The 13,850-nt window shown below is 55.6% G+C and overlaps 1 protein-coding gene across 7 annotated transcripts in view; it reads right to left on the reverse strand.

The window, feature by feature from the left end:
* Positions 1–5,349: 5,349 nt before the first annotated feature.
* ACACB (acetyl-CoA carboxylase beta) overlaps positions 5,350–13,850 on the reverse strand; it is a 100,638-nt gene continuing 92,137 nt past the window's right edge. For 6 of the 7 annotated variants that reach the window (XM_046638707.1, XM_046638706.1, XM_046638709.1 and 3 more), the window contains 8 exons: positions 13,259–13,355; positions 12,565–12,700; positions 11,362–11,539; positions 9,816–9,928; positions 8,467–8,621; positions 7,700–7,870; positions 7,452–7,588; positions 5,350–6,794 (listed from right to left, as the gene is read on the reverse strand). In XM_046638707.1, the coding sequence (XP_046494663.1) occupies positions 6,668–6,794; positions 7,452–7,588; positions 7,700–7,870; positions 8,467–8,621; positions 9,816–9,928; positions 11,362–11,539; positions 12,565–12,700; positions 13,259–13,355 (1,114 nt within the window). In that variant the 3' untranslated portion in view covers positions 5,350–6,667. Of the gene's footprint in view, positions 6,795–7,451; positions 7,589–7,699; positions 7,871–8,466; positions 8,622–8,647; positions 8,770–9,815; positions 9,929–11,361; positions 11,540–12,564; positions 12,701–13,258; positions 13,356–13,850 lie in introns of those variants that run through there. The other variant, XM_046638708.1, reaches the window with a different exon arrangement.

The raw sequence follows: 13,850 nt of genomic DNA on the forward strand, positions 1-13,850 counted from the left end.
AGTCTGGTGTGTCAAACAGCGGAGCGGGGCCCAGTGGGGCTGCTGGCAGCTGCCTCGGGTACACGCCTGCAGGCAGGAGACACACCTGTTCAGCCCCAGGCCTTGGGCGGGTCACTGCTGGAAATCAGCTTGTTCCACCCTCATTACAACCCAAACAGGCGTGTCTTATTAGTTATTAAACCCATTTGTCAGATGAAGCAACTGAGGCTCAGAGGAATAAAGCAGGTGACTTGCCACCCAAGATAACAGCAAAAGGTTGTATTAAGTAGAAACTAACTCTGAAGCCCACCCAGGAAGTGGCTTGCAGCCTCACATGGGAGATCCGATTCACGCACATGCCACGATTAGCGAGGAAGGGAGCGTGGGGGGTGACGGGGCTGTGGGGGGCATCGGGCAGGGCTGAACGGGCTCCCCCTCAGTGGAGACCAGGCAGCCGGCAGGGGAGGGTGCCTGCAGCCAGCCTGGGCTGCCTTTCTCTCCCCAGCACCCCTCCTCGACTTGGCTCCAGGGTGGCCCTGTGGCCCAGGCCCGGCTAACGAGAGCATCACAGCCCCCGGCCACCCCCAGTGATGAGTTGGGGTTGGGGGGGGGCGAGGCAGGCTGTGTTGGTCACAGCCAATGAACGTCACCCCGAGGACCTTATAAAAGCTACGGGACAGGGGCGAAGGGCTGGGAGGAGGAAGCCTGAGCAGGCGAGTCACCACGTGGAGGACTGGGGAGCCCTTCCTTGGGTCTGACAGCCATGCCTTACACAGGCAGGTGGGGCCAGGTATGCAGAGAGTCGAGGCAAAAACGCCAAGGTCGCAGAGGCACAGCTGTAGGCGAGAGTTCTGGTCACACCAGCGCCCCCCGCACAGGGGCCACGCCGATGCCAGACGCGGCAGGAAGGAGAGACCAGAGGAATGAGGCTTCACGGAGCTTCTCCCTGAAGCTGGGTAACTAACGGGGGACAAATACAACTCGCGCCCCCTGAGCACCCGCCACATGCCGCACGGGGTTAAACGCTCGTCAGGATCATCTCCCTGAAACAGAACCACCACCGCACAGTCAGTGATGGTCCCGTCTCCCAGACGAGATAGCGGAGGCCCAGAGATGCTGGTCGTGCAGCTCTTCTTCCCCTCCGTGGGAAATCATCCACTTTCTAACAACAAAGATCACAGCGACCCTCGCTAATTCGTGAAACGGGCTTCCTCCACGCTATGTGCACCGTGACATGGCTTATCCCATTTACTCGTCCTCTCTCCGTGGTAAAGCTGTCACTGTCCCCCTTGGAAGGCAGAATAATGGCCCCCAATGGTGGCCACGTCCCAGAGCCTGTGACTAAGTTATACGAGGAGGAATTAACATAGAGGATGGAATGAAGGTTGCTAACCAACTGCCCTTAAGCTAGGCAGGGCCCCTGGATTCTCCAGGTGGGCCCCACATGATCACAGGATCCTCCTGAGTACAGAGGGAGGCGGGAGGGTCAGCTTTGAAGATGGAGCCGGAACTCTAGAAGCTGGAGAAGGCAAGCAAAGGGATTTCCCCCCAGAGCCTGCAGAAGGACCACAGCCCTGCCAGCACCCTGATTTTAGCCCCGTGAGACCCATTCTGGACTTCTGACCTCCAGAACAGTGAGGTAACAAATCTGTGTTGCTTTGAAGCCACTAAGTTGGTGCTAGTTGTTACAGCGGCCATAGAAAACAGACACATCCCCATTTTACAGAATAGGAAACTGAGGCTGAATAGCTTACCCGTGACTGGTAAGGGGTAGAGATGGGATTCCGACGATGCCCTGCTTCTCCGCGGTCTCTTCACTCACAGAGGGCTCAGCTGGCATGTCCCCTTGCTGGTTTAAAGAGGAGCACCCATCTCCGAGGCCAGGCAGCTGGGACTGAACCCCAGGTCTGCAGGTGCCCCTCCTACGGCCACACACTGCCTGGTGTGGCGTTCGCTCCTGAAGGGCAGTGGGTGCAGGTTTAGGGAAGGGGATAAAAGGTATGGTCGGGAGTCGGGGATGCCGTGGAGCCAGGCATGGCCTCCGCTGGACAATGCTGGTTGCACCGACACCATCCTTCTTCTGGGTGTGGGCGCCGGACCTTCCGTCTCTGGCGTCACAGCCCCGAGTCCAGGGGTCGCAGCACAAAGACCAAACTGGCAGCTGAAACGTGGGCAACTTCAGGGGCAGGAGGGAGGGAGGTGTGGGAGCCAGGACAGCTGAGTGGGTGAGGGGAGCGGGAGGCGGACAGACGGAAAGGCTCGCCCATGGGGTCTGCATATCCCGCCCACGATGTTTGGGAGATGAAAGCAAAAAGGGTCAAAGACTTTTGAGTCAAAATTACTTCTAGGCTCCACTCATTCGTTTGGCTACTATAAAAACAAACCAAGAAACAGTTAAGTGTTGGCGAGGATGTGAGCCGCACTGTTGCGGGAATGTAAAATGGGGTGGCCCCTACGGAAAACAGTACAGCGGGTCCTCAAAAAATTAACCATAGAATTGCCATAGGATCCAGCAATTCCACGTGTGGGTATAGACCCAAAGGAAGTGAAAGCAAGGACTCGAAGAGATATTTGCACATCCGTGTTCGTAGCTGCATTATTCACAATAGCCAAAAGGTGGAAGCAACCCAAGAGTCCACCGATGGACGAGCGGGTGAACAAAGGTGGGTGCTGTGGTCCGAATGTTTGCATCCCTCCAAAATTCACGTGTTGAAATGCAGAGGTGACGGCATCTGGGAGCCTTTGGGAGGTGACCACCTGATGCGGGAGCCCTCATGATGGGATTAGAGCTGTTACAAAAGATGGTCCATTGACCTCCCTCACCCCGTCAGCCATGTGAGGACACAGCGAGAAGTCTGCGACCCGGCAGAGGGCCCTCACCCACGTCAGCAGCCCGCACTCGGACTTCCGGCCTCCAGAACCGTGAGCAACGAATGTCTGCTGTTTACGAGCCACCCAGCCTGTGACATTTTGTTATAGCAGCCGGAACAGACTAAGACAGTAGACTAAGAACATTCAACAGAATGTCATTCAGCCTCAGAAAGGAAGGAAATTCTGACACCTGCTACAACACGGATGAACTTTGAGGACATTACGCTAAGTGCAACAAGCCAGTCACAAAAAGACAAATACTGCACGATTCCACCATTTCTAGGAGGCCCCTGGAGCAGTCAAATTCATAGAGACAGAAAGTAAATGGCCGCCAGGGGCTGGAGGCAAGGGGGAGTGGAGAGTTAGTGTTTAATGGGGACAGAGTTTCAGTTTGAGGTGACAGAACAGTTCGGGAGACGGATGGTGATGATGATGGCACAACAATGTGAATGTACTTAATGCCACTGAATCATACACTTAAAAACGGTTAAAATGGTAGGTTCTATGTTACGCGTATTTTACAATAAAAAATTTAAAACTTACTTCTAGGCTCTTGGCCTGTGCTTCCTGCCCACACCACCACCTGGAGATATGCTGCACGGCTCAGGGTATCACAAGATACAGACCATCACCAGACATGGCCTCTCATCTCACCTTCCAGAAGGGGTCCACCTCTCTGTCAGTAGATTGCTCTCCAAAATCCATCCTTAACTCAGCGGTCAGAAGGGTCTAGGGACCCCTAGTACACATTTCACTTAAAAATTCATGTTTCATATACATCACACAAAAGGGGGAGCACGGGGGCTGTGGGACCACAGAGGAGAGGCTCCCAACTCACTGGAGAGGTGGTCTGGGAAGCCTGCCCAGAGGAAGCACCGTTTGAGTTGGGTTTTGAGGGATGAGTAGGAGTCAGCCAGGCAAAGAACAAGGGGGAAGAGTGTTTTTGGCAGGAGAAACGGTCATGGCTCACCCGGACCAGATTGGTCTGGTTAACGAGTGATGACAGACTTGGTGGGAGGGAGGTGGGATCCGGGAGTGGGTCACGCCAGGCCTTACGGGATCAAGTGAGAGTTTTGTCCTGGGGGCACTTGGAGCAGCAAAGGGGCACTTGGGAAGATCCTCTGGCTGCTGAGCAGAGGATGTGTCATGGAGGACAGACAACTGGCAGAGCCTCGGTGTGGCTCAGGGATCAGCTGCCTGGGCAACGCCCAGAAGGTGGAGGTGGGGGGGGGGGGTCTGTCCACACTAGTTGGGTGCAGAGGAGCCTTTTCTGTGCACAGGGGTCATCTGGGGAGCCTTTCTGTGGTCTCTGTGGGTGATCCTAGTTCCCTCCTCTACCGAGTTCCTATCACAGGGACCCTGACCGGTAGATTTGCCTCTGAAAGACACAGGACGATACAATACAAGAGACCCTGTGCATCTGCGGATTGAACAGGCAGTTTTGACTAGTCATGACCCCTGAGCTCCCGCTATGGTTAACCTTGCAGTTTCTACCTGTTGGGGACCCCGGATGTCCCCAGCACACTGTCCTCACACGGTGCTTGGCACATACTACCTGCTCAATAAGCAGTTGATCAAAGTACTTTGCTGGGGCCACGTGCACTGCAAGGCTGGGGCTTCTCTCACTGGCCACACGGCTGGCCACTTCACCTCAGCACAGCTCTGTTGTTCTGCATGCACGCTTGGCTGCAGAAAACTCAGGAAGTGACTCATGAGGGCTGCACAGGGGAGAGGCCAGTGGTCCAGCTTGGACCCCAGCTGCCCATCACGACCTCTGATCCTTTCTCACTTCCCTGCAGGCCACTGCACTAAGTCCCCCAGGGCAGGAAAGTGGGCCCGTTGGGGAAGGTACTTCCAGGGGGCCGCCACAGGCGGACCTCAGTGTCACCAGCCGGCAGACGGCAGCTCGTGTCCATGTTTGAAATCCAGCTGAAAGGACTAGGGAGCCCACCCGTGGCCGTGGGGATGCGAACTCCAACCAGAGCTGTGACCTCCTGGGATGGGGCTTGCTCAAGGCCTCAGCTGTTGCAGGAGGATGGCGAGCTCCAGGGCCTCCCCCAGAGAGGTGGCCTCCCTTTTCTGGTCCAGATAATAAGTCAAAGCCAATGTGCTTCCTTTAAAAAATAATTTATTCCACACATCTCCCAGCAGGTTCCTCCACCCACCGTTCCCGGACAGCGGCTCCTCTTCAACTCGTCTTTCCCTCCAAACCCAAAAGGGCCTCCGACACACGGAAAACATTTGGTTCCCAGAGCAGCATGGATTTCCCCTGAGTGGCCCTGGGATGGGACAAGGGCTAACGTGTCTTTCTCCCACCCCTCACTGCCCCCACGCCACCTTCATTTGCCAGGGCTGTCATTGGCTGATGGCCAGATTTTTTTTTTTTTTCCTTTTTCTCCCCAAAGCCCCCTGGTACACAGTTGTATATTCTTGGTTGTGGGTCCTTCTAGTTGTGGCATGTGGGACGCTGCCTCAGCGTGGTTTGATGAGCAGTGCCATGTCCGCGCCCAGGATTCGAACCAACGAAACACTGGGCCGCCTGCAGCGGAGCGCGAGAACTTAACCGCTCGGCCACGGGGCCAGCCCCCAGATTTTCTTTTCTTTTTTTTTTTTTTTTTAACTCAGACATCCTCAAGCATTCCGGCTTCTGGGGGCTTCCCTAGGTGAGCTCGCTGGTCTCCAAGTTGGCCAGGTGTAACGTTTGGTGTCTCAGACAAACTGCCCATCACAGCAGCAGGGGTGGCCAACCAGCCCGCCACCCTCCCCCCGCCCCACCCCCTGAGTTGCACCCAGGGACGGATGGATGGGGCCAGGAGAATCCCAGGCCCTGACTTGTGCCACCTTCAGAGCTGGGAGCTGGTGGGCCTCCCTGAGCAAATCGATGTGGTCCTCGGGGTCCAGTCCTTGGGAACCAACAGCTCGGCTCCTCTGGGCGGGATCCCGCCACAGTCATCAAGGCAAGAGGTGAGGTGACTCGAAGGAGCCCTCCAAGGAGGGTGGTGGCAATCACAGTGGTGACACTCGTGAGCGAGCTGGGCCGTGAGTTTGAACTCTGACTCCCAGCCCCAGCGGGAAAGTGACGCTGGGGGAGGGGGCTGGCCCTTGTTCTCGGAGGAAGAGACGGGCAGAGGGCTGTAAGCCACGCAGCAGTGTCCCAACGCCCCGGCACTTAGGGCTGGGCAACTCTGCTCCTTCTGCTTTCCCATTCCCAAAGAGAATCTCTGCCAACGGGACACTCCCAGTGATGCCCTAGGGATTCACTTGGGGAACAAAATGTCATTTTATTCTCTTAATAAAAAATCTATCATACCCTCTTCCCTGGGTGACGTGCAGCATCTGAGTAAGCATCATCAGAAGAATAGGGTTTTCTCCTCGTCTCATCCCTATATTTCTTTCCTTGGCCTGTTTCTTCTGCTGAAGTATATAAGATGCTTACATCAAGACCTGGCCTCAGAGTAAAAAAATAAAAGATTCTGTGACCTGATATAAAACGAGCCTAAGAGAACACCTGGATCCCACACGCCAGGCCCAGGAAAGCAAGAGGAGACTGGGATGTTTGGGTTAAATTCGATTCAGTGATGCAGCACAGATGTTGTCTGAAGAGACAGAACAGAACAAACTTCCTAGCGATGGAGAGAGGCGACTTCTGCCGGAGGGGGCACTCCTAAGCCTTTTATTAAGACAGGAGTGAGCTGGCGGCCAACAGCCCTGCAGAAATGCCCAGGAATTTTTTTAAAAAGCAAACCCCTGAGGTCCTGGTGAGGGCCTGCAGTCAGCCTCTTGCCCGTGGTCCTGCGAGTGGCCAGGGGGGCCGGGGTCAGGTGGAGGCTGGGCTGTCCATGGTGGACAGGAGGTGAACGATCTGGGCCCGCTCAGCCGGGCTGATGTGCTGGCTCATGTATACCACGCAGTCCACAGCCACCTCGGGGTTTTCCTGAACGAGGCTGCAGGGGAGGGGAAAGGTGGGGTGGGGTCATCCCTCTGACCCCCGAAAATGCCTGTGCTGGGCCGCGTCGCGTTCCTGGGCAGGCAACGACCCAGAGCTCCCAAATCCCTTCCTGCTGTGGTCACCACTGGGGTGATGGTGTGGGGAGCAGGAGGGAACAGAGCCTGGGGACCAGAACACCTCGAGGAACGACAGCGGACCCTACTGGTTACCAGCGGTGTGACCTGAGACACGGCACCTCCCCTGAACCTCAGCCCCATCCCCCAGGTGGGGTCCCACATGCTCACTATCTCCCTCACAGGGGACCCCGTGGGAAGGCGGAGCAGACCGTCTGGAAAGGCTGACGCTGAAGGGGAGCCAGCAGCTGAGGCCGAGTAGTTTGGAATGTGGTTCTCTAGCCAAACATGCTCAGCTGTGACCTTGGACGAGTTGCCCAATACATTCCAAAGGATCATGAGTTGAAATGATCGCACACCCTCATAGCATCCCTGGGAGATCGGGGAGTCGTGGGCTCCTTGCTGGGGCAGGGCTGGGGACCTCAGCACATGGGGCTGAGTCCAAGCCGGGGACCGGGCATCACGGCGGAATGGAGGGGCCACTCTGGGGTTAGGCGGCTGGAGGCCACTAAGTCCAGGTGGGCGAGGTGTCCACTCACCCTCGGATGGTCTTGAGGACAGAGTCTCGCTTCAGGTACTTGATGTTCTCGCGGATGGTGGAGCGCAGGCCGTCGCCCACCTGCCAGTGCTGCTCCAGCCACTGTACCACCATCTGGTTGTTGTCCCACAGGTAGGCCTGGGGAGGGCGCGGGGCTGCCTCAGAGAGGGACCCCGCTGCTGGGTGTGCCAGCCCTTGGCCCCCACAGCCCCCGCCCGCCCACCTGCCCCCTCTCGGCCCCAGGCCCACCTTGACTGCCCCCTCCGTCTCCACGAACCAGCGGCGCAACATGGACTGGATGTGCACGTGGCTCAGCTCGCTGCTGGCCCGCAGGATCTCCTGCCTGACCTGGTCCTCCAGCAGGAGGCGGCGCAGACGCCAGTACAGGAAGGTGCGTGAGGTCTTCCACTCTAGGATGTCCTGCAGACAAGCCCCAGGCCTGAGTCCCCGGAAAGTGAGGGACGAGAGGGAATATGCTTCCTGGGGCGGGCCCTGCCCTGGGCACAGGCTCTGATCATTTCACAAGCGGAAGCTGAGGCTCAGGGCAGTGAAGGCACCTGCCAGGCTGGCGGCAGAGCCGGGACTTCACCAGGACTCCAGACTGGCTCACCAGAGGCATGTAGGGTTTAGGCCAACTGGCAAGGAGCACTGGACACAGGTGTGGCGGGGGCCTGGGGGATGTCCTCTTGGGGATGGGGTGATAGGGTGGGGTTGTGATGGTCAGTGGCAGGTGAATGCAGGGCAGGAACAATGGTTCTCAAATCTGGCCCAGCGGTTACAAACACACACAGAGGTTATAGAGTAGTTCCCAAACCTTGCTGCCTGTTGGAACCTCTCGGGGGTTTAAAAAAAATACCAACGCCTGGCTCCCACCCCCAGATACTCTGAGTGAATTGCTCTGGAGACCGCCTGGGCCCTGGGATCTTCTAAAGCTGCCCAGGAGATTCAAACGTGCAGCATTCGACCCCCGTGTTGGAAACCAGGTGACCTTAGGAGGGTCATGCACACTCTCTTACCGAGATGACGCCCTTCTCCAGCATCCTGCCCGGCGTGTCGTGGAGGTCGGCAAACTGCACTGCCACCTGGTGGTAGATGGGCAGCAGCAGGTCCTCCCGGGCCTTCAGCTGCCCCTCCAGGTCCTTGCGGTCCTTGTCGGAGAGCTCGGACATCGCTGCGGGCAAGGGCACCAACCAGGGTCTGCAGGACGGGCCTGAGCGGCCCTCCGACAGCCCCTAAAGCACACTGCTCCTGTGGCCTCAGGCACGCACTCGCCAGCATTCAACATGCAACGTTCAACTTGCGCCACGTTATCAGACCCACTGCGTGTGTAGGATACCGCCGGTTACTGCTTTTCACAAATATTGTAACACGCAATAAGGGAACATTATAAACAACTCTAAGCCAATTCTACAACTTAACGAAATACACAAATTCCTTGAAATATACAAACTACCAAAGCTGCGCGAGAGGAAACAGAACCTGAACAGTCCTATGTGCAATAAAGGAGTTGAATTTGTAGTTAGAAACTGCCTATCAAAGATTTAAAGAAATCACGCCAATACAGCAAAACAGAAAACAGAAAGAGGGAACACTTTCCAACCCATTCTGTGAAACCTGCATTACCCTGAGACCAAACCAAGGAAATCACACACACGTCATCATCTTCATCATCATCACCTTAAATCTTGTGAGTAGCACAGTTGTAGAGACATTGCCACCTAGTGTGGACTTTTAAAGAGAATTACATCTAAGGTTACAAGAAACAAAGCTCTCACGCCAACAAAACGAGTAAAAGACTTTTATGTCTAATTGGAAGTTTTAAAAGGACATTTTGTTATGAAAATTCTGATGTTCCCTGTTGGCCCCAAATGCTTCAATTGTATATTCTGTGTGTGCTGAGAAATAAATTCATTAAGGTATCGTATACATTTTTTAATGTTAAACAGGTTGATTTGCTGTATGTGAACATTTAAAATATCTCGCAATTTTTGTAGCTGTGTTTTGGTATGTCTTCACTTTATTTTTTTTTTTGGTGAGGAAGGTTGGCCCTGAGCTAACAGCTGTACCAATCTTCCTCTTTTTGCTTGAGGAAGATTGTCACTGAACTGACATCTGCGCCAATCTTCCTCTACTTTTGTATATGGGACACTGCCACAGCACGGCTTGATGAGCAGTGCATAGGTCTGCATCTGGGATCTGAACCCTGCAGACCACAGGGTACTGAAGTGGAGCGTGTGAACCTAACCACTACACCACGGGGCCAGCCCCGTCTTCATTTGACGTTGGACCTGCTAGAAACCTCCAACAATGGAGCGGGCTGGGCTCCTTTGACCTCTGGGAGGTGACGCACTGCAGACCCTCTCACCTAGCTGTTCCGTGAGCTTCTTGTAAGCTGGGTCGATCCTTCTCATGGCCTTTATCAGATCTTTCTTTCGGAACTTAATCTCCACTGTTCCCTCCGGCTCCAGAACACCCCCCCTGAAAATAGAAGTGGCAGGGGGTAGGTGTGTGGTGTCCTCTAGTGAGCAACAGCCAGGAGACACGGGGTGGGGGCAAGAGAGTCAGGAAATCTGGGGGTCCGTTCTCAGCTCTTTCGTTGACTCACTGTGTGACCTTGGGCAAGTCACATCCTCTCTCTGATCATCTGTTCCTACATCCAGAAAATGAGGGACTGAGCCAACTTTTTAAAGTACAGTGTTCTCAGCTCTGGAGAGCCCTTTCAGCCACAAGAGACTATGACTTTCTCTGGAGCAGCATAACCATCCTCTCTTCAGCCACAGTCCTTTCTGACTCCTAACTTCTGCTCTCCTAGAGCCAGGGTACTACTTCCGATTTCCTTAAAGCTCACAAAGGCTCAGTGAGGAGCCCAACATGGTCCCATGTGAGCTGCCCTCCCATTTCCAACCCTCTCTCTCACCCCTCAGTCTCTCCCTGCTCCTTTTCTTTCCACAGCTTGGAAGCCCTGAGGAATACTATCTGTGGCTCTGAGCTTCCCGGTGGCCAGAGTGAAAAGTTAATGATGACCCCATTCGAGGTCCCATCCTGAGTCTTCCTGGACTGACCTCACAGCCTCCCATAAGGGTCTAGGTGCAAAAGAAGGCACTTAGACAGGTTTGGTTCATTTGCATAATATCACAATGCCTGGCATCATGCCTGGTACACGGAAGGTACTCAATAAATATTCATTGAATGAATGAATGAATAAGGGAGTGGACACAGAAAGGGTGCCTACATCTGGGGCAGAACTACTCTTGAAGGCTTTTCATCCTGCACAGCCTGGAGCCTGGTCTTCACTTTGAAGGCATTCAAACACTGTGTTGCAAGTATTATTGTCATCATCCTTTCTGTAGGAGCTCCTGAGATAAATTCCTCCTAAAAAAATGTCAAGAAGGTTTCTCTCCCCTGAAGAACTGGTATCCTCTCATGCAAGTATTCATTCAGTCATCCGTCGGCCAGCGTTTCCCAACCACCCACTAGGAGTCAGGCCCTGGGTTATAAAAATGAATGAAACACACCCCCTACGGGAACTCATAGCTTTGGGGTAGACTCAGAGTCTAGTGAGAACTAGCTGTCTGCTCATATTTCTGTTTTCATCCTTGCTGCCAGGAAGCTCAGGTGCTGTGGTCTTCCTTATTTTTGGATTGCAAACTTCCTTGGGAAACAGGTGAGTATAAATTATGAAAAAACAGACAACTCCTCCGCCACTTCTGGGCTCCAGCCAGGAACTCTACTGAGAAAATTCAATCACACACGGGATGCTAGCTTCAGATCGGTAGAACTGGAGAGTCCCCATCTTTCAGAAACTCAGGACACCCCTATTCTCCCCGGCCAGTGGCTCAGAGGGAGAATGTGCTCAGGACTGGGAGTGAGAACAAGAAAAAGCTAAGCCAGGATGAGCCCGACATACCCACCTGCTCTCTTTGTCCGCGTACATCTCTATGCACAGGGGGTTGATGGTGGAGTCCAGGACCACCCAGGAGCCTCCCCGGAGCTCCGCGTAGGGCGGGATATAGATGAGGATGGGCTGTCTGTACTGCCTGAGGCCGTCCACGATGTAGGCGCCAAACTTCACCACCTGGTCGTACATGTCTGAAAAACCAAGCGGCCACCCAGCGAGGCGTCTTCAGGACCCAGGACGCGTCCACATGCAAAGCTACAGCCTTCGTCGTCCTGGGGGTCCTGGGAGAGTGTGTGCAGCTGGGAGGCCTCACAGAGCCATAGAAAGAGCACTGGGCCGGGAGGCAGGAGCCGGCCCATGCACAGATGGCATGCTAAGTGTCCGTGCGACCTAGGACAAGTCACTCTCCCTGCTTGGGCCTCAGTGTCCCCATCAGGAAAAAGAGGCACAGAAAGAAATGATCTCTACGATTCCCTCGGCCCTGACTCTGGGACGCCCTGAGTGGCCCTGCCTGTCCCGCCGTCTCTACACACGGAGCCCGCCCCAACAATAACCCAGGCCCTTCGCTCCTGCCAGCAGGCAGCACGGCCCTCACTCATCACCAAGATGCACCCCTCCAAGCACCAGGCACGCTCCGTGCTAACAATAATGCAGTAATAAAATCCCCATAACCACACTGAGAGGGAACGCCAGGGGCCAGCAATCAGCTCATCTAATCCTCACCTCAACCCTCTGAGGTTGGTCCTATTCTTACCCCCTTCACAGAAGGGGGAAACTGAGGCTCAGAGAGGTCACCCAGTTAGCCAGGATTCACCACAGGCCTGCCCGCCTTCCAGTCTGGCTCTTTGCTCAACATCCCACTGAGCGCCCCTGTATCCCGCAGTGTGCTCGGTGGCTTAAAAAGCACTCGCACCACTGTGGGGTCAGAAGCACCTTCTCCTCATCTTACCAAGCTGGGAGGTGACTGCCGGGCTGCCCCTCCCTGTCCTGCCACTCACAGCGTGACCTCCGGCAGCCACACCGGGAACCCTCAGTTCCTCATCTGCAAAATGGGCCGACGTTACCTGAACTGCTCCCGTCCTCAGGGCTGTGGGGGAGCTTGGCTAAGAGGACGAGGAGACCATACATAGAAAAATGGCGTCGCCACCCGAGGGGGCTGCCTGTCCTGGGCACTGACCCCACAGCTTCAGGGCACTCACGGGAAAGGTGGCTTTACCTTTCATGCCACCGGAGAAGCCCCTCCAGTTGGCAAAGATCATCAGGGGCAACTTCTCCTGGTTGAAATCCTTGATGGCCTGGGCGGTCTTGTAGGCCGAGTCTGGGAACCACACCTGGCCCGCCTGCTGGATTATCTGGAACACAGAGGAGCCTGGATCAGAACCATGTGTGCAAGAGCGGCCCCAGGACACGGCGACTGGTGGGCAATCTGACCCGTGTTGCCACCAACACCAGAGCCAGGGCTCAGGAGGGCCCAAAGCTGGGCTAAGGGCCCCACTTGACCCTCACGCTGCAGCCCAGGGAGGTTCTTGTTGCCCTATTCACAGGCTCAGAGGTGCCGCAAGCTAGTGGAGGCCACACTGCGTCAGCGGCATAGCCAGTCCCAGGACCCACCCTCTGACTTCCGAGCTCCTCCCAGTGTGTGCTGTGGCCCACCCTAGAAACAGCAACGGGGCAGGGGCGAAAGGCAGGAGGGGTTCCCAGACACCTGTCAGCCTCTGAGGAGGAAGGAAGACAGTGTGGAACATCACATACCCCATGGAGAGAGCGCCACCAGAGAAACGGCTACAAGGCCCCCAGGGTCAAGGACTCCTCCGAGCCTCTGAGCTGGAAAGGCAGGCGTGCGACCACCCAGGACCCACTCTCGTCGGCCGAGCTGGTGGAACCGCAGCCCCAGACCCCGGCCCCCTCACCTTGGCCTCGGAATCCAGGTTGGCAGGGTCTGCAGGCACCACCACCTCCACCATCCGCGTCTCCACAGCGATCACTCCGACGGGAATGCCCCCCAGCCTGCAAGGCAGAGTAGAGGTGAGCCGGGCGCTGAGCGGCACCCCTGTAGGGTCCAGGCACAGGGTCCACCGGCCCTGGCTGACATTCCACGGGCATTCTGGGAGTGGGCACCATGGCCAGGACGAGGGCGTGCAGAGGAGAACGCTGGTTTTACTCTGACAGCTTATTTCACTGGGAGGCATGGAAGTAGCTCGAAAGCAGTACGAGCCTCTGGACAAGCCGGCAGCCGGAAAGGGCCCGTTAGACACCTTCCGGGGGCAACAGCTGTCGGGGTGGGGCAGGGTCAGCCCCCTGCAGAACAGAAGCAGCGCTGTCCACTAGAACTTTCTGGGATGCTGGCCATGTTCTCTGTCTGAGCAGCTGCGAATGGCATGTGGCTACTGAGCACTTGAAATGTGGTAAGGGCAACGGAGGAACTGAGCATGTCATCCTCTTTCCTTCTGACTCATTTCAGTTTGAAGTGTCCTATGTGGCCAGCAGCTACCACACTGGACA

The sequence above is a fragment of the Equus quagga genome, chromosome 15 (assembly GCF_021613505.1).
Source record: "Equus quagga isolate Etosha38 chromosome 15, UCLA_HA_Equagga_1.0, whole genome shotgun sequence".
NCBI lineage: Eukaryota > Metazoa > Chordata > Mammalia > Perissodactyla > Equidae > Equus > Equus quagga.